General features: G+C 59.8%; 1 protein-coding gene across 7 annotated transcripts in view; it reads left to right on the top strand.

The window, feature by feature from the left end:
• Nucleotides 1-17,062, top strand: part of MGRN1 (mahogunin ring finger 1) — a 65,039-nt gene extending 47,977 nt beyond the window's left edge. For 2 of the 7 annotated variants that reach the window (XM_030798738.1, XM_030798737.1), the window contains exons 10-18: nucleotides 47-206; nucleotides 3,632-3,741; nucleotides 6,176-6,241; nucleotides 7,700-7,926; nucleotides 8,972-9,095; nucleotides 9,368-9,413; nucleotides 9,985-10,074; nucleotides 12,424-12,468; nucleotides 14,864-17,062. In XM_030798738.1, the coding sequence (XP_030654598.1) occupies nucleotides 47-206; nucleotides 3,632-3,741; nucleotides 6,176-6,241; nucleotides 7,700-7,926; nucleotides 8,972-9,095; nucleotides 9,368-9,413; nucleotides 9,985-10,074; nucleotides 12,424-12,464 (864 nt within the window). In that variant the 3' untranslated portion in view covers nucleotides 12,465-12,468; nucleotides 14,864-17,062. The remainder of the gene's footprint in view (nucleotides 1-46; nucleotides 207-3,631; nucleotides 3,742-6,175; nucleotides 6,242-7,699; nucleotides 7,927-8,971; nucleotides 9,096-9,367; nucleotides 9,414-9,984; nucleotides 10,075-12,423; nucleotides 12,469-14,863) is intronic. The other 5 variants (XM_030798733.1, XM_030798732.1, XM_030798736.1 and 2 more) reach the window with 3 other exon arrangements.
• The last annotated feature ends 229 nt before the right edge of the window (nucleotides 17,063-17,291 follow it).

Here is a 17,291-nt window from a genome sequence, read left to right as displayed (position 1 = left end):
TCTGGCCCTTGGGAGGCTGCTGACCCATAAGCCCTTGTCCCCGCAGCCCTCGGACGACGAGAACAGCGATAACAGCAATGAGTGTGTGGTGTGCCTGTCTGACCTGCGGGACACGCTGATCCTGCCCTGCCGCCACCTGTGCCTCTGTACCTCTTGCGCCGACACGCTGCGCTACCAGGCCAACAACTGCCCCATCTGCCGGCTGCGTGAGTTCCCCGGCTGGCTGTTCTGTGGAAGGTTCTGGAAATTAGGGACTGGCCACACCACGGTGGTCCTGGGCTAGGGGGCCACAGGTCCCTTGATGGCTAAGAAAGAAGTGTCATCATTCATCCAGTCTGTGTTGAACGTGGGCGTGTTGGCTGTCGGAGTCAGTCACCATGAGAGCTGGCAGGGACGCTAGCACGGGGCATTCACATCTTCACGTCTGCCTCCAGCCAGACAAGGCTTGCAGAACAAAGGGCTACAGAGGCGCTCCAGGGCAGATGAACTGAATGAAAATTGATCAGTGAATGAAATCTTTATTCTTATTTTATTTTTATTATTTTTTGTTTGAGACAGTTTCATGCTGTCACCCAGGCTGGAGTTCAGTAGTGAGTTCTCGGCTTACTGTAACCTCTGCCTCCTGTGTTCAAGCAATTCTCCTGTCTCAGCCTCCCTAGTAGCTGGGATTGCAGGCAACCGCCACCACGCTTGGCTAATATTTTACTTTTAGTAGAGATGGGGTTTTGCCCTGTTGGCCAGGCTGGTCTTGAACTCCTGGCCTCAAGTAATCTGCCTGCCTCAGCCTCTCAAAGTGCTGGTGTTATAGGCGTGAGCCACCACGCCTGGCTATTTTATTTTTATTTTATTTTTTGAGATAGAGTCTCGCTCTGTCACCCAGGCTGGAGTGCAGTGTTGCAATCTCGGCTCACTGCAACCTCCGCCTCCCAGGTTCAAGCGATTCTCCTGCCTCAGCCACTTGAGTTGCTGGGATTACAGCCCTGCACCACCACGCCCGGCTAATTTTTGTGTTTTAAGTAGAGATGGGGTTTTACCATGTTGGTCAGGCTGGTCTTGAACTCCTGACCTCGTGATCTGCCCGCCTTGGTCTCCCAAAGTGCTGGGATTACAGGCGTGAGCCACCGCTTTTTAATTAATTACTTACTTTAATTAATTTATTTATTTTGAGACAGAGTCTAAACTCTGTTGCCCAGGCTGGAGTACAGTGGCAGAATCTTGGCTCACTGTAACCTCCGCCTCCCAGGTTCAAATGATTCTTGTGACTCAGCCTCCTGAGTAGCTGGGATTACAGGCATGTGCCACCATGCCCTGCTATTTTGTGTATTTTTAGTAGAGATGGAGTTTTACATTGTTGCCCAGGCTGGTCTCAACCTCCTGACCTCAAGTGATCTACCTGCCTTGGCCTCCCAAAGTGCTGGGATTACAGGCAGAGCCACAGAGCCCGGCCTTGTTTTTAAATTTTTTTTGTAGAGACAGTGTCTTGTTATTTTGCCGAGGCTGGTCTCGAACGCTTGGGCTTAAGTGGTACATCTGCCTACTAAAGTGTTGGGATTATGGGCGTGAGCCATCCATGGCCAGCTCAGATCTTTATTTTAAAGGTAAAATAGAAAATATTTCGATAACGCTGGTTGCAGATCACGCCTATAATCCCAGCACTGTGGGAGGTCAAGGCAGGAGGATCGCTTGAGCCCAAGAGTTCGAGACCAGCCTGGGCAACATGGTGAAACCCTATCTGTACAAAAAGTTAAAAATCAGCCAGATGTGTTGGCTATAGTCCCAGTGACTTGGAAGGCTGAGGCGGGAGGATCGGCTGAGCCTGGGAGGCTGAGGCTGCAGTGACCTGTGATTGTGCCACCAGTGTACCCCCGCCTGAGAGACAGGGGAAAACCCTGTTTCCAAAAAAAAAAAAAAAAAAAAAAATTATAGCGAGGTGAAAACAAAGTATGCTGGGTAGAAAATTGACCAAGGAATTAAATTTTTTTTTCTAGAGCATTCCAGACATTTCCTCAGTGAAAAGCCATCTCGTAGGGCCCCGTTCTGAGTGTCTTCCAGTAGAGGGAACCTGAATGTTCTCACAGTGAAAAAACCACCGGGTCAAAGTGCACATCCCACTGGCAGGCCCTTGCCCTGGATCCTGGGATCCCTGGCCTGGATCCTGGCAATGTGGCCAGGGCGTAGGGGGGATTTGCCTGCGCAGCTGCAGGACACATGTGCTTAGTAGGCCAGCAGACCTCCAAGCCGGATGTGGGGCTGTGCGAGGACGCAGGTCTGTGCAGTCAGGCCATGGGGTCACTGGATGTGTCCAGATCCCAGGAGTGAGTGAAGAGGCTGCTGGGGCCTGGAGGGAGAGGCCAGCCGCCCAGCTTGTGGCAGATCCTGTAGCAGGGAGGGCTGGCCCAGGCTGTCTGTCGGCCTATCCTGTCTGAAAGCCACAGAGTTGCAGAGGCAGGGACCAGGAAGTGGGGGCAGGGGTGGGCTGTTCAGGAAGGTTCTCTGTGCCTGCCCAGGAGGGAGGCAGTGTTGAGGACTGAGTCTCAGGGAGGCTGTGTGGCTGGAGATACAGCAGGGCTGCTTTCCGGGGAGGGTGCCCTGAACCGAGTCCAACTCTGGAATCTTCAGGTGTGTGGGGTCGGTGGGTCGGGGCCATCAGACTCGAGTTCAGCGCTCCCATGTGGCTTTGAGCCTCAAGGACGTGGTGGTAGAGGTGCCCCTCACAGGCAGCCGAGGGCAGAGCCTGCTGTTCTCAGTAGAAAGTGACACAGAGGAGGCCTGAGGCCCTGTCCCTGGGCTGACGGCAGATGCTCTCCCCTGTGTTGGTTTCTTGGAGGTGGCTGGTTTGGCTTGGTGGTTTGGTTTCCTGGCCTGCACGCGTCACTAAAGGTGTCTCAGGAACATTCTACAGCGGCCTGTGGGGCCCTTGTGTGAGCAGGACTGGCACTGTGGGATGACGGGGCATCCTAGGTCCTGGTTTATCTTCTCTGCTCCCAGTGGCTGCTGTCTGCCCCTCAGCTTCCCCAGCGTGATGTTCTTGCCTCAGTTTCCCCAGTGTGACTCCCCACTTCAGCTTCCTCAGCATGATGTCCTTGCGTCTGTTTCCCCAGTATGACATCCCCACCTCAGCTTCCCCAGTGTGATGTCCCCGCCTGCCTTCCTGTCGTGCAGCCAAGAGCTCCTCTGGCCTCAGCCAGGACTGCTGATTTGCAGTCACGTCCTGTCTCGGGTGCAGCCTGGAGCTTCAGGGGTGTGACACCTTGGGGGTCTTGGCCACCAGCCTCTTGGAAACACCCTCTGGAGCCCCACCTTGGGCAGCACTGCGTGGCCTTGCTGTGTCTCCTGCCCAGGGCCATTTCATTAATACTGTGTTTGCTGGAGTTCTGTCTCTTGTCTTTGGAGCCCCCCTCCCTCTATTTCTGTACAGGGGAGCTGCTTCTTTCTTCCCCCATCTTTCTTGCCTATTAAATTCCTGCTCCTTAAAACTAAAAGAAAAAAAAGACTGTTTGTTGTGATCTGGAAGCGGGGTTGCCCTGGGACCCCTATGGTGTGGGGGTAGTGTCGATCCCTGGGGCTTGGAGGGTCCCCTCGGGGCTGGGTGTGTCGCCTGGGCCTGATCTGAGCCCTCCTTCTGCTGCAGCTTTCCGGGCCCTCCTGCAGATCCGGGCGGTGCGGAAGAAGCCAGGAGCCCTGTCCCCCGTGTCCTTCAGCCCCGTCCTGGCCCAGAGCCTGGAGCACGATGAGCACTCTGTAAGTGCTGCCTCCTGCCTGTGGGGTGGGCGGGAGCGGGGCATGAGTGCCTGGGCCAGGCGCAAGGCCCAGATGGTCCAGCCAGCAGCCCCGTGTTCTCTTCTGTCCGGTGGGCAGGCGTGGCCCCCATGGGCGGCTGTGAGGCATGAAGGGGGTGGCCAGGCTGGGCCCTGGGGTGCTGCTGCTGGGAACAGTGCTGCTGCCGTCAGTACCGAGAGCCTGTGACAGGGCTGAGCGTGGTCGAGGTCTTGGTGGAGCCAGGTGCTTTTTTTGTTTTTCTTTTTGAGGCAGGGTCTTGCTCTGTCACCGAGGCTGGTGTGCACCCAAAGTGGTGCAGTCTCGGCTCACTGCAGCCTCGACCTCCCAGCCTCAAGCAATTCCCCCACTTCGGCCTCCCAAGACGCTGTGACCACAGGCGTGTACCACCAGGCCCAGCTAATGTTTTGTATTTTTAGTAAGGTGGGGTTTCTCCATGTTGCCCAGGCTGGTCTCGAACTCTTGGGCTGAAGTGCTAGTCCTGCCTCAGCCTCCCAAAGTGCTGGGACCGCAGGCCTGAGCCACCGCCTCCAGCCCATGGTTCTTAGTGAATGAGCCATGCTGTTTCCCCCATGAGCTGCTGTGCAAGGGGCACTGGTGACCCTCCCACGCTCCAGGCCCACCAGGCTCCCTCAGTGGGGACCTTAAGGGCAGACCCTGCTTCAGCCACAGAAGGGAGGTGGAACCCTGGCTTCAAGGACCCAAAGAGAGAGACAGACATGGAGAGAGATGCACAGAGAAACAGAGAGACAGGGCGAGAGAGAGGTGGAGAGACACAGGGAGAAGCAGAGACAAATGTGGAGAGACACAGAGACAGGATGAGAGACGTGGAGAGACAAAGGGAGAGACAGAGACATGTGGAGAGACATAGGGAGAGACTGATGGAGAGATGGGAAGAGACAGAGACAGATGTGGAGAGACACAGGGTGAGACATGTGGAGAGACACAGGGAGGGACAGAGACGGGGGTGGGTGGCAGGGGCTATGGTGGGCGGGGAGCAGAATGGGGGAGTTGGACAGTGACTGGCTGGGCCCAGGTCTCAGGCCCCCTGCTCCCCACTGGCCACGCACATCGTCAGATTGAGTCCCTTTCTTGGCTCTTAGCTGTGGCTGTTTGGAGCCGTTGGTTATTCCAGGCTCTGCTGCCTCTCTAAACAGAAAAGAGGAGCAGAGCCCTGAGGACTGGCGTTCACAGACACCGCCTTTGCTCTGGAAGGCTCCTCGAGAGCCCCCTTGATCAGGGCCTTGACCTGGGCCCTATGGGCCTCCCTGGCAGCAGGCGCAATGTTTCTGAAATGGGGTCAATGTTTAAAAGTCTGGAATTTCCCTTAAAACCCAGATTTTGGGGTTTGTCTTTTAAAATCTGACATGGTCTTGAAGCTAGAGGAGAAACATGGCTTGGGGGTCCCTGTCCACCCAGGCCCTCTAGGTCCCTGCCATCGTGGGGCTCCTGGCACCACGCCCTCTGGCACTTTTGATGTTGGCTGTGATTCGGAAACGGTGCGTGCGCTCAGGTTTTTGGTGGATAGAGAAGCAGCCCCTGAGGGATTTGCCTCTGAGAGGGTTTCACCTAGAGAGTGATCGATGCTCAGGTGTGGCTAGGTTTATTGTCACTTGTTTTTGCCCCTCCCTGTTTGTGTTCTGGTGGCTGAGGGTCCAATAGGTCCCTCTGTGTTTGTCCCTCTTAATGCTGAGTGAGCTGGGCGGCCGGGGTCTGAGGTGTGACCAGGCAGCTCTGACCTCCACATGCCCTAGAAGGGCTGGCACCCACCCAGGGAGCCGCCGTCCTCTCTGCTCGGAGCAAAAGCAAACGCCCGTCGTCACCTGCCAGGTTCCTGTCGGAGCCCCTTCCACGCAGTGTCAGAAAGAGCCACCATGGGTGTTCTTTCCAGCGAGTCCCTAAAGATGATGGTGGGGTGGGTCGGTCTGGGGCTGAATCTTCTCCCCAGCCCTCTTGAGGGGTTCATCATTGGTGAGAAGTTAGCGGCAGTGCCTGGGCACCGGCTGGGGGACTTTGACCAGGGTGGCTTCAGGATCCCCGCCCTGCACCCACCCTGCATTAGGGAGAGTTCAGCTGCCCTCACGTCCACCTTGGCCAAATCTGTTGCCCCAGGTGACACAGACTGCGGTGGGACAGGCAATGGGGATGAGATTGGGCTCCACAGCCTCCCCACTCCAGCAGGACAGCTCCTGGGAGCTGCCGAGACGCACACATGGCCCACCCAGACCCGAGTCAGAACCCGCACTTAGGACAGTCCCGAGATTCGCATCCGCTGGAAGCTTGTGAGGTTCTGGGCCACGGTGTGGCAAGAGGACAGCCAGTCAGAGAGACCTGTCCAGCCCACTCCAGGGCCGCATGGGGGTGGTAGTTGTAAAACATATGATTTTTATCTTGACAGTGTCCCTTTAAAAAATCAAAGCCGCACCCTGCCTCCCTGGCCAGCAAGAAACCTAAAAGGGAAACAGTAAGTGTCTGGTCCTCCCGCTATGTTTTTTTGCCCCTGCCCTCATTTTTAAACCCACGACAAGTAGGGGAGATCGTTTCCGCCCCAGGCTAGTGTCTGATTCGTATAACCTGTCAGCTCCGCTCTCCCAGTCCCGGCCTCCCTGCCCAGGGAGTTTGTGGAACCAGAAAAGCTCTCGGTTCGTGGGCGAAACGCCAGGCGAGCTGGCCCCGCCGCCCTCCCCTCAGCTTTGCCTCCGCCCCGCGTGGCCCCCGTGCCGTTTCCCTTTTTTTCTTGCTGGCAGTGGAATGGACGTTGCAGGCGGAACTAACGTCGCTGCTGCGTTTTGCAATCGCGCCCCGCGCATGCTTCTCGGCCCCGTGTCCCGCTCCTTCACCCTGCGGGTTCGATCTCCTTGGGCTGAGCTCTTTGGTTTCCTTGGGCTTTCCTCGTGCCCCAGGGAGCAGGCAGGGGGACCAGCACACAACCACCTGGAGCCTCCGTGGCCCGGGCAGACCCAGCCAAAACCCTGTGGGCGTTGGTGTGGAAGGTGGAAGCCGCTCCGTAGCCACCCGGAGCGCGTTTTCCTTTCTAGAGGGGTGAGGGGATTCTGTGTGGTTATTTACCCTCAACTTGGAGGCAGGGATGGGAGCAAATGTGGGGTACACAGAGGTCCAGAAAAGCATCCTGGGCTCAGTGCCCGGGCCGTGCCCGCTCCCCCATTTCTCCCCCACCTCCCCGTGGTCTCCAGGCACCCCGCACCCATCTCGCTTTCCCCTTCCTTCCAGGAGCTCAGTCAGGCAGGCCGGGGTCTCCCGAAAGGAGCACTGACGAGCGTTTCGCCCCTCAACCTGGTTTTGTGGGGACAGAGCGGGTCCCCGCAGTCTGACTTCCGTTCCCCAAAACCTGGGCATTTTCCTTCTTCCTCAGCCTTGTTGATTCTGTCTGCTTGCAATGAGGGGAGAACAGTGGCTGTTAGCCAGGGTGCCCGTTAGAGCCGCCTGGAGCAGGTCAGCCCCCAGAGGTCCAGGCAGGGCACAGCTCCCGACAGCTCAGCTCTCCCTGGTCCAGGACGCCCCCAACCGTGTCTCTTGCCTCTGGCATGGCTTTGCTCTGCCCCCCGCTCCCAGCTCCTGTCTGTCACTCTGTCACTAACCCTTCACTCTCCACGTGTGGCCAGGCGGGACTGAAAGCCAGGGAGGGGCTGGTTGAGGCCAGGGCTGGGGCGGCTCTTGGCAGATGCCCTCGTGCCCGTCATCCCAGGCACCAGCGTGGGCATTTGGGCATCCAGCCACGTGCTGGAGTTGATGGCTGAGGCAGGGAGGGCATCAGTGCTGCCGGGTCGCTGTTGGCCACCCTCTGAGGGTGGGGGAGTCCCAATCCCCCAAAGGACAGAGTGGACAGGGGGTCATCAGGAGGAGCGTCTGGGGAGTAGGTGGTCCTTGGGCATGAGCCCCCTCACGCACCCTGTCCCTACAGAACTCTGACAGCGTCCCACCTGGCTACGAGCCCATCTCGCTGCTCGAGGCGCTCAACGGCCTCCGGGCTGTCTCCCCGGCCATCCCCTCGGCCCCTCTTTATGAAGAAATCACCTATTCAGGCATCTCGGACGGCCTGTCCCAGGCCAGCTGTCCCCTTGCCGCTATCGACCACATCCTGGACAGCAGCCGTCAGAAGGGCAGGCCGCAGAGCAAGGCCCCTGACAGGTGAGCGGCAGCCAGGCCAGGTGCATGGCAGGGGGTGTGGTGGCACGCGTGCGGAGCGGGTGTATTTGTGGTTTCAAATCACTCTGTGCTGTGTTCCGTGTGGCGATTCTCCAGAAGGACTCTGAGACCCTGCATCAGGTTAGACTCATGGATAAAGTTTATTACGGCAAAGAACGCAGCAGACGAGGCAGGAAGAGCGTCCGGGCAGCCGGAGGCTTTGATCCCCTGACCAGGGCCACACTGGCGTGCAGGCGCATACGCGCTCTTGAGCAGGAAACTGCAGGGGTCGGTGCTGTGTCTCTGCTGAGGGGAGCCCCTTTGAGCCTCTGGGTTCCCAGACTTCACTGGGGGGCTGGCCACGTAGGCCCACTCTGCCAGTGACCAGCCAGGGCAGCCGAAGCTCAGGACCTGACAGTGACCCAGGCACACTCATTGCTCTTGCCATTCGCCCGTGACGAGCCACGGGGCACAGTCCCTCTCCAGGCGGTGACTGCATCATCCATCACTCATACGACAGCCTTCCGAGGGCCTGGTTCCTGGGGTTGACCACAGGTCATTCGTGGTTCCCCTGGAGCCTTGCGGTGTATAGAGCGGCGGCTGCCGGGGGAACTCTGTGCCTCAGGCCTGTCAGTTCTCGTAGAAGAGTGTCAGGAAGGTGTGGGTTCTGCAGGGCCACCCTGGGCACCCTCCATGCCCACAAGGAGGCAGCACCAAAGCTCAGAGAAATGGGGGCCTCTGTCTCCTCCTGCTTCTCCTCCCCAGGAACCACCAGCGGTTTCTCTTCTCCTTCTAGAAAGAAAAGGAAGGCTTGGCCTGTGCCAGTGTGCGGGGAGCCCCTCTGTCAGGCGGGTCTGTGGTGGCTGCTGTTGCCTGTTGGCCGTTTGGGTTGGTCCCGGTGGCTGGTGATGCCCTTCTCCAGGGAGTGTGCTTGTGTGGGTCCTGGCAGGCGTGTGCAGGGGCCCCCAGGTGCCTTGCGTGGCTTTGGCAGGGTTAGCCTTTCTTGTCGTTATCCTCTCACCCCGCCCACCCTCTCCTCTGTCCCCAGCACCCTGCGGTCCCCGTCTTCCCCTATCCACGAAGAGGATGAGGAGAAGCTCTCCGAGGACGTGGACGCCCCTCCCCCAATGGGTGGCGCAGAGCTGGCCCTGCGGGAAAGCAGCTCCCCTGAGGTGAGGCCCCTTGGGGAAGCTTTGTGCACGCGCCCGGGCCAGCCCTCCTCCAGCTTCTGTCGCTGGAATCAGACCCCATCCCATTGCCCACCTGGGCGCTCCCGCACTTTATTGGCCCTTGCTGAGCTGCGTGGCTCCTTAGCCTGTGTCTGTGGATGCAGCACCCCCTGGTGGGGCGGCTGTGCGGTCCCAGGAGGGCCTGATGGTGGCTTGTCCTGGAGTGGTGGCCGCGGCTGTCTGAGCTCTAGGCCACTTTCCCCTTTGTTTCCTAGAGTTTGATAACAGAAGAGGTTGATGAGTCGTCGTCACCAAAGCAAGGTGAGCCCCTCCTTCCATGGGCACAAACCGCATGCAGGGACCCGGCAGCCCTGGCTCACTGGGGCCTTAGGGCTCCAGGTGGCGTTGGGCCAGCACCTCTTCTGCCCCAGGAACCCTGGGCCAAGAGGCCTCCCTTGGTGGCACTGGGATCCCAGCTGGGAGGGACTGAACGGGTGACGGGGTCAGGCTGCGCTGTTCACCCTGCAGGGCTGTCTGCCTGGGACGGGGAACACCTGCCAGCATGCATTCCTGGTTTTGAAACATGAGTGTGTAATGTTTCTATGGCCAAAACAAAACAGCCCCATGCTCTGAACATCCGGGACACAGTGTAAAAAAGGGGAAAAAAAGCCCCATGCTGGGGGATGGGAAGGAGGGAAATAGAAGGGAAACACCTAGCTTTGGGGTCCCTGGAGAGCAGGTGGGGTCACAATGGAGTCCTGCTAGAGCCCAAGCCTGGGTTCCCCACCGTGGCTACAGAGCCCTTGGGTAAGAGAGACGGCCTCCCACCCAGAGGGACCTGTCGGGACCTGGCCCCTGCCTGTAGGTCCCTAACCTCAGCCTCCACCTGCAGGGACCCGAGCACCTTCCATTGAGAACGTCCTGCAGGACAGCAGCCCTGAGCACTGTGGCCGAGGCCCACCTGCTGACATCTACCTGCCAGGTAAGGGGCTAGGGGTCTGGGGGTGAGGGGCTGGGTGCCCGTCTCAGTCCCCGGGGAGGGGGCCCTGCTCTGATGGTCGGTGCATAGCAGCAGAGGCGGGTCCATTGGAGTCCGGTTCTCTCCCTGGCTCTAAGCCATGCCCCTGCTGCTGACCCTGAAGCAGGATGCGGGCCAGGGCCACAGCCACAAAGCAGCCTCGGGCGGGGCCTGGCTCTTGGGAGCGGAACCTGCACCAATGCCCCTTCGCTCTCTGGGGCCACATTGGCCACAGGAGGTCAGAGAGGCGAGAGAGGCTGCCTGTGAGAGGATGGGGCCCTTTTCCCTCTGCCTCCTGCTCACACCAGGAGGGCAGATCCGGCCCCACTGGGATAACCACATCTTCCCCCACTCCTGATCATATCGTGGGCCCACAGGCCCCATGCTGGGTGCCAGGTGAGCTCCTGGCAGTGCCTGAGAGCTGCAGACAGAGCAGGAGCAGGTGCCACATGCTGTGCTAGGTAGCAGGGGCCCTAGGCCACAGAGAGCACGGGCAGTGTCGTCTGGGTCACCCTGTCCCCGGGCCTGACGGAGGCCACCTGATGCAGCAGCATATCCCAGGCCAGCGTGCAGAGGACAGGCGGGGGTGCCATGCGCCAGCGGGGAGCAGCAAGGCAGCAAGGCCGGGACAGAGGGTTGCTCTTCTCACCTTTCCCGGAGGCTCGGGCCCAGACCCCGTCAGCCAAGTACCTGCGTGCTCCTCTCTGCTGGGATGAGATCCTCAGTTTCGAATCCTAAGCTCTAAAGACCGGGAGGGAATGGGGGCTCTCAGACTTGTGTCTCAGCACCTGCCTCGAGGCTATCTGCGGCTCTGGAACTGGGATAAACAGCCACGGTGCCTTCAGACATGACCCCGGAGCCACTGCTTAGGGACTGTGGCTCTTCCCTTGTGGCCGCCAGGCCTCTTCACCCGCTTCCTGGCTCCAGGGCCCACCATTGCTTGGTCCTCTTGAGTCACCTGGTGACCTGGGCCTGGCATTGGGTGGTTGTGATGTGCTTTAGTTGGAAAGGGGCTCTTGTGCCCCCGGACTCTGGCTGAGCAGCGGCCTGTGCTCATGGGCTGGGCGTGACAGGTCGCAGGTGCAGGAGCAGGCACTGCCTCTGCTGCCCTGATGACCACAGCGGCCTGCCCCGAACAACTCACAGCAGGTGTGTTTAGGACCAGACTACCTTACAGTGACACAGAATTTGAGTAAGGTCTTTCAGAGGACTTCAAATATTTCATTCTGATTAAAAACTTGGGGGTTGATTGGGGAGGGGCCGGAAGGACCTCAGCTTCTGGGAGCCACGAACATGATAACTGATCCCGCAGGGTGGCCCTGTGGGGCAGCATCTCAAAGGCTGCGCCTCCCCTATGTGGCCAGGCCTGGGAAGGATTGGGACAGCCACTGTCGGCCCACACAGATGAGGCCAGGGCTCCGAGTCTCATTCCCCACCCGCAGGGGAGGGTCTCGGGCCTTCTTCAGGCCCACAGACGGGGGCAGGCGGTAGTCATCTGTGGGGGCAGGCGGTAGTCATCTGTGGAGGCGGCAGAGGAGAGGCCGAGTCTGCATCGGGTCAGCCAGAGGTGAACTCCTGGGCCCTGGGCCCCCCTCTTGGAGTCGGCTGCTGCTGAATGCCAGCAGGTCAGCCTGCACGGCCTCAGTTCTGAGCCACGGAGAGCACATCTGCCTTTGGGGGCTGTGTGGCACCATCTCCGTGGCTGTCAGCCTTGTCAGCACAGGTTTCTATGTGTTTTTAAATCCATGTGGTGGCCCCTCTGTTCCACTGACTTTTACACATCACAGAGCCCTTGACTGTCTCTCCGTGTCTGTGCGTAAGGCACGAACACACGCCGGAGCCTGTGGTTTCTCATAGGGGTGCAGCTGCTGCCTGGTGGGGTGGGCAGCATCACTGAACCCTGGCGTCCCTGTAGATGGGAGGGCCCATGAGATGGTGAACACCGGGGGTCCTGGTGTCTCGGACTTGGTCCTGAGCTCAGTCCTGTCTAGCCTCAGCCCCCCACCCAGGGCCTTCACTCCTGAAAACACAGGTGGACTGCGCCCGCCAGGTCCTTCATGCGCCCTTCCCTAGGCTGCGGCAGCGGGAGGTGCGGGAGGGAGGGGCAGGGCCAGTGTGCTCCTCCGCCTTGAATTCTGGCCGCGCTCTGCCTCCCAGCTGTGGTTCTCCTTGTGGTTCTCTGTGGTTGCAGCAGAGCGTTTGTTTCTAGATGGCCTCAACCCTGTCCCCAGGCTGGTGCCCTTGCTGTGGCTGTGCCGGCTGCTGTGTGCTTGCTAACCGAGCTTCCGTCTGTCTCTCCCCCTCTCCGCGCAGCCCTGGGGCCTGATTCCTGCTCTGTTGGTATAGACGAGTAAGCCGGTACGTGATCTTCCAGATGCGCTTCGGGGGCTCTGACGCGCGTCCTTGGAGAGAGGAGCCCTCCCCTGCTCTCTGACGGGGGTTCCTTCTGGTTTTCGGGTCTTCGTCCGCATCCGTCTTCCCAGGGGCCCTGGATTCCAAATCCAGAGCTCTCCAGTGGCTGCTGCACCTTCCCCCAGAAAGTGGCCTCCTGGGGGGTCCTGACTTTCGGGGCCAGAGGTCTCTGCATCTGGACTAGGTGGCCGGTCAGGCTCTTCTTCCAGCCTTGAGGGGCCCTGGAACAGTCCCAGCCCAGGCGCGCCTGAGCCACTGTCCCCTGTGGGAGGCAGAAGCTTGGAGGATCAGGGCAGCACCGTGGAGGGAACCCCAGGGAGACGTGGGGTGATGCGTCCCGAGGGGAGAGGCCTGGGCCTGGCCTTATTCCGGGTGGTCCCACCATGAGTTCCCATCAGTCCTGCAGCAGACACGTTAGGACGCTCAGCAGGTCCACTCCCGTGTTCTGGTCATGGCTTTAACAATTCGTGGGGAAAAGAATGCGCCCTCGATTGGGAGAGCCCCTGGATCACCTGTTCCCAAGCTCAGTTCCCGTCTCTTGGAGGGAGTCTGTCCTCGCGGGGCCCTCTGGTGCCCAGGTCAGAGTGTCTTGCATCCTGTCCCGAGGGCGTCCACTCACACAGCCACCTGCTCCCCCGCTCCCTCCTTCCCTTGTCAGCATGGCCATCGTGGGCCTGGCATCACCGTGGGCCTGGCAGACAGTCCCTTGTGGGCTGCCTTTGTGCCATGAGCCGGCTCACTGCTACTGACTCACCTGTCCCTCCCAGTACTGGAACCTTCTGGAACACCAGCACTGAATGATAGGAGGCCCTGTGAGGTTGGCATCCCCCATCCCCCCCAAGAGGCGCCCTCTACCAGGGTGGCCCAGGTGAGTGTTTTACAGAAGGCCGCTCTGTCCGGGCAGTGGTTCACACCTGTAAGCCCAGTACTTTAGGAGACCAAGGGGGATAGATCACTTGAGCCCAGGAATTCAAGATTAGTGTGGAAAACATAGACCCCGTCTCTATAAAAAATTGGCTTGGGCGTGGTAGCTCGTGCCTGTGGTCCCAGCCACTCAGTGGGGCTGAGGTGGGAGGATCGACTGAGCTGGGGAGGTCAAGCCCCACTCCAGCCTGAGACCCTGTCTCAAGAAAAAATCACACACACACACACACACACACACGAGAGAGAAGGCAGCTCCAAGAGTGCCACCAAAATGTAGGCAGATGGATTGGGGACTCTCTGCCTTCCCACAGGGTCTTGGCACACATGCTGCATGCAGCTCTGGTCTGCCGAGGCCCGCGCAGCCTGCTGGGAAAAGCATGGCCGGGGGTCCAGGCACTAAGAGGCCCTTTCCCCTTGGGTGGACTTGAGCCGGGCTGGGGAGAACTTCGCTTCTTTTGACTGCGCTCTGCATTCCCACGAACCTTTGTCTTCTTGAGCCCAGCGAGTCCCTCTGTTGACCCCTGTCCTGAGCCATTATACCCCTAGATTGAAACGACACTCAGCACCTTTCAGACGGGCCCCGGCCTGCGCGTCGGTGGAAGGTGCCATGCGAATGTTACGATTCAGGTCAAGCTTCCAGAGCTGGGGAGTGCAGGTGTGATCTAGAACAGGGCTCACAGCCTCGGAACCCTGCTCTCGCCGCAGCCCCCGAAGAAAATAGCTGCCCTTCACCTGAGAGTGGGGCCTGGGCCATGTCTACTGGGAGCCATGCGTCAGGGCTGGTGGCTGGGCAGCCTTGAGGCCACGCTGGCCCCGTCCCAGGCTCTGCACCAGCACCATTGCCCAAGCCCCAGGGACGCCAGACCCATCCGGGGACAGTGCCCGGCGGCATCGTGCAGGCCACAGTCTGGGCATTGGGGCTCTCTGGGAGGCTCCTCTCTTTGCCTTGCAGTAGCCACCCAAGGGCTACTCTGAGCACGGGCTTGTTCTCGCCCAGGGCCACTCCCCACCCCTGCACCCTGGTTGACCGTGTTCCAGCCTAAGCCAGCCGTAAGAACCTTGGTGGGACAGTGACTGGTCACATCCCAGGAAACTGGAACCAGGGCAAGGGCAAGAGACCCAGAGGGCAGCAACCGCGGTGCCGTGTCGCGCTCTGACTCGGGGCTGCAGCTCTGCTGTCGGTGTCCGGGGATGTGGGGTCATCTGTTCCAAGAGGGACACACCGTATTTGGTACAGCTGGGGAGTCCCCAGGCCCTTGGTGTGCTCACATCTGAGTAAATCTGCTGTTGTGGCCACAGGCAGCGGGAGTGGGGGTGCTGGATGGCCCAGCCCCTCTGGGGCTCCACATTGGTAGGAGCGGGTGGCGTGGCACCAAGCATCGGAGTGTGACCCTCCTCCCTCTGCTCCCACCTGCAGGATGGCCCACCTCCATGGAGATGGCCCATGGCCTCGGCACCACCAGCCCCACCTGGCCTCCACTTGGTGGCCGCAGCCCCGATCCCAGCGCCGCCGAGCTGACCCCACTCTGAGAGCCTGGCCAAGCTGGCAGCATGGAGCCCTCAGCTCCCCAGACTTTGCCAAGGGGCTGCCCCGGACCCCGGTGTGAGCCGGCGTCTCCTGTCTGCATGCCCCCTGTGGCCACCAGGTTCCGAGGGGCCGTGGTGACCCTTGATCAAAGAGCACAGTGGACTGTCCCTCCTGAGTCTCCCTTTTCTACAGTTGATATATTTGTAACTGGTATAAGATGAAGGACAGCAGCTTTCCATCCCTAGTTCAGAGCCCCGGTTCCCCAGGGTCCTGCAGGCTGAGCGGCTGGGGCTGTGGCTGCCCACGTGCGGCCTCCGCTGGCTCTGCCTGCTCCTGCAACAGTGCGGTCACTGCCCCGAGAACTCAGGAGGCCTGCAGAAGAGAATTGATTGGTGGTCGAAGCACCGTCTTCACAGATGTTCAGGGGCAGTGGGGGGCTCCAGGCATGGTCAATGAAGGAAACTGCCTGTTCGCCCACCCTGCGTGTCACTATGGCAGCCTGGCTGTTGCTGCTTTTTGTCCTCTGCCGTGTTTGCGCGGCCTCAGTGCCCTCCCTAGTGCGTCTGCGCTGGGGCCCTCAGTGCTTGGGGCCTTGGGGTGCATGGGCGCTGCCCTGAGCAGCTAGAGTGTCTCAGCCCGGTGCTGGGCCTGGCCAAGGGGCGAAGGCACAGCCGCTTCCAGCAGCCAGCATTCAGTGGCCTTGTCACCAAGCTCCACACCTCCTCATGGTGCTGGCTTTGGTGACATCACAAGGCCCCTCCAGGTGCAGGGGCTTCTGTTTGGCAGGCCCTTGCCAGGGAGGACCTGGCGGCGTCCTCGTTCCCTTTTGCCATTGGAATGTCCCCTTGCGGTTTTTTTTGTTTTGTTTTGTTTTTTTAAATGGAGTTTCACTCTTTCTGCCCAGGCTGGAGTGCAATGGCGCAATCTCGGGTCACTGCAACCTCCGCCTACCGGGTTCAAGTGATTGTCCTGCCTTAGGCTCCTGAGTAGCTGGGATTACAGGTGCCTACCACCACGCCTGGCTAATTTTTTTGTATTTTTAGTAGAGAAGGGATTTCACCATGTTGCCCAGGCTGGTCTCGAACTCCTGACCTAAGGTCATCCACCTGCCTTGACCTCCCAAAATGCTGGGATTACAGGCGTGAGCCACCGTGCCCGGCCCCCTTGTAGTTACCTCTGATTTGGTTTGTTCTGTCGCAGGCTTCTGTGGCAGGACTGGCCCAGGGAGGAGGGAGCCAGCAGCACACCTGGGGAATGGGGTCCCGGCCGGGAGGCTTGGCCTCTGGGCGACCTTGTCCTGTTTTTTTTTTTTTTTTTTTTTTTTTAAGGTAAACCTCCTGGGCAGCAGATGGGCAAAGGGAGTGCCTGGGCCTGGTGACCCAGGGCTGGAGCCACCCCAGCAGAGCCCTGGGCCAGGCAGGTGTCTGCTGCTCCCCTGGCTCTGGAGGGCTGCCCTGTAGCTGGGCCTGGGGACAGGTCGGCTGTGGGGCAGCTCAGGGCCCTCCCTGAGGCTCACGGTGGCTCTGAGCAGGAGCTCTGCCTCGTGGGCACTCGGGGGAGACCCAGCAGTGGACAGCACGGTCCTCACATCCAGGCCAGCCACCCCTCCCGCTTGTGCACATGCTCACACACGCTCTGACACATACACGCTCACACATGCACACCCACTCGCACACGCTCACATGCATACGCTCACACGCACACTCATGCTCACACACACTCACGCATACACGCATATACTCATGCACATGTTCCCATGCATGTGTGTGTACTCGGACCGAGCATCCCCCATGCACCTCTACCCCACCCCAAGCACCTGTCTCCCCCCATGCACCTCTCCCCACGCCATGCTCCTCTCCCCGCGCCATGCTCCTCTCCCCAACAACACACACACCCCTGCACCGCCCCCTTCCCCCCGCACCAAGGCCCCAGCCTCTGGCCATCAGTGCTGGTGCCAGAGCTCTGCGTGAAGTTCGGGCCTCAGAGTGGCCCGCTGGGACTCCCATGTGCTGCCGTCTGACGTGCTCAGATGGGCTCATCGTTGGTTCGTTTTTACTGTATATTTATAGTAATAAAATCATGCAGCAATATCCTGTCTGCTCCTTCCTCTGGGTGCAGCCTTCGGGATTGTGGCTGTTTGCTGACCCAGAGTTTTGCCCCTGGGTGATTGGCAGTGGCTCCCACACTGTGGCAGCTCCAAGGCCTCTGCCCGGCTTCTCTCTGGGGTCAGGGCGGTGAGCAAGGTGAGGGCTAATGAGAACGGGCAGCTCCCAGCCATCCCTGTCAGGGCTGCTTGTCTGGTTGGAGGGAAGCCACA

Source organism: Nomascus leucogenys, chromosome 18, assembly GCF_006542625.1.
Source record: "Nomascus leucogenys isolate Asia chromosome 18, Asia_NLE_v1, whole genome shotgun sequence".
In the NCBI taxonomy this organism is placed as follows: domain Eukaryota; kingdom Metazoa; phylum Chordata; class Mammalia; order Primates; family Hylobatidae; genus Nomascus; species Nomascus leucogenys.
This window is presented reverse-complemented; position numbering and strand designations above follow the sequence as displayed.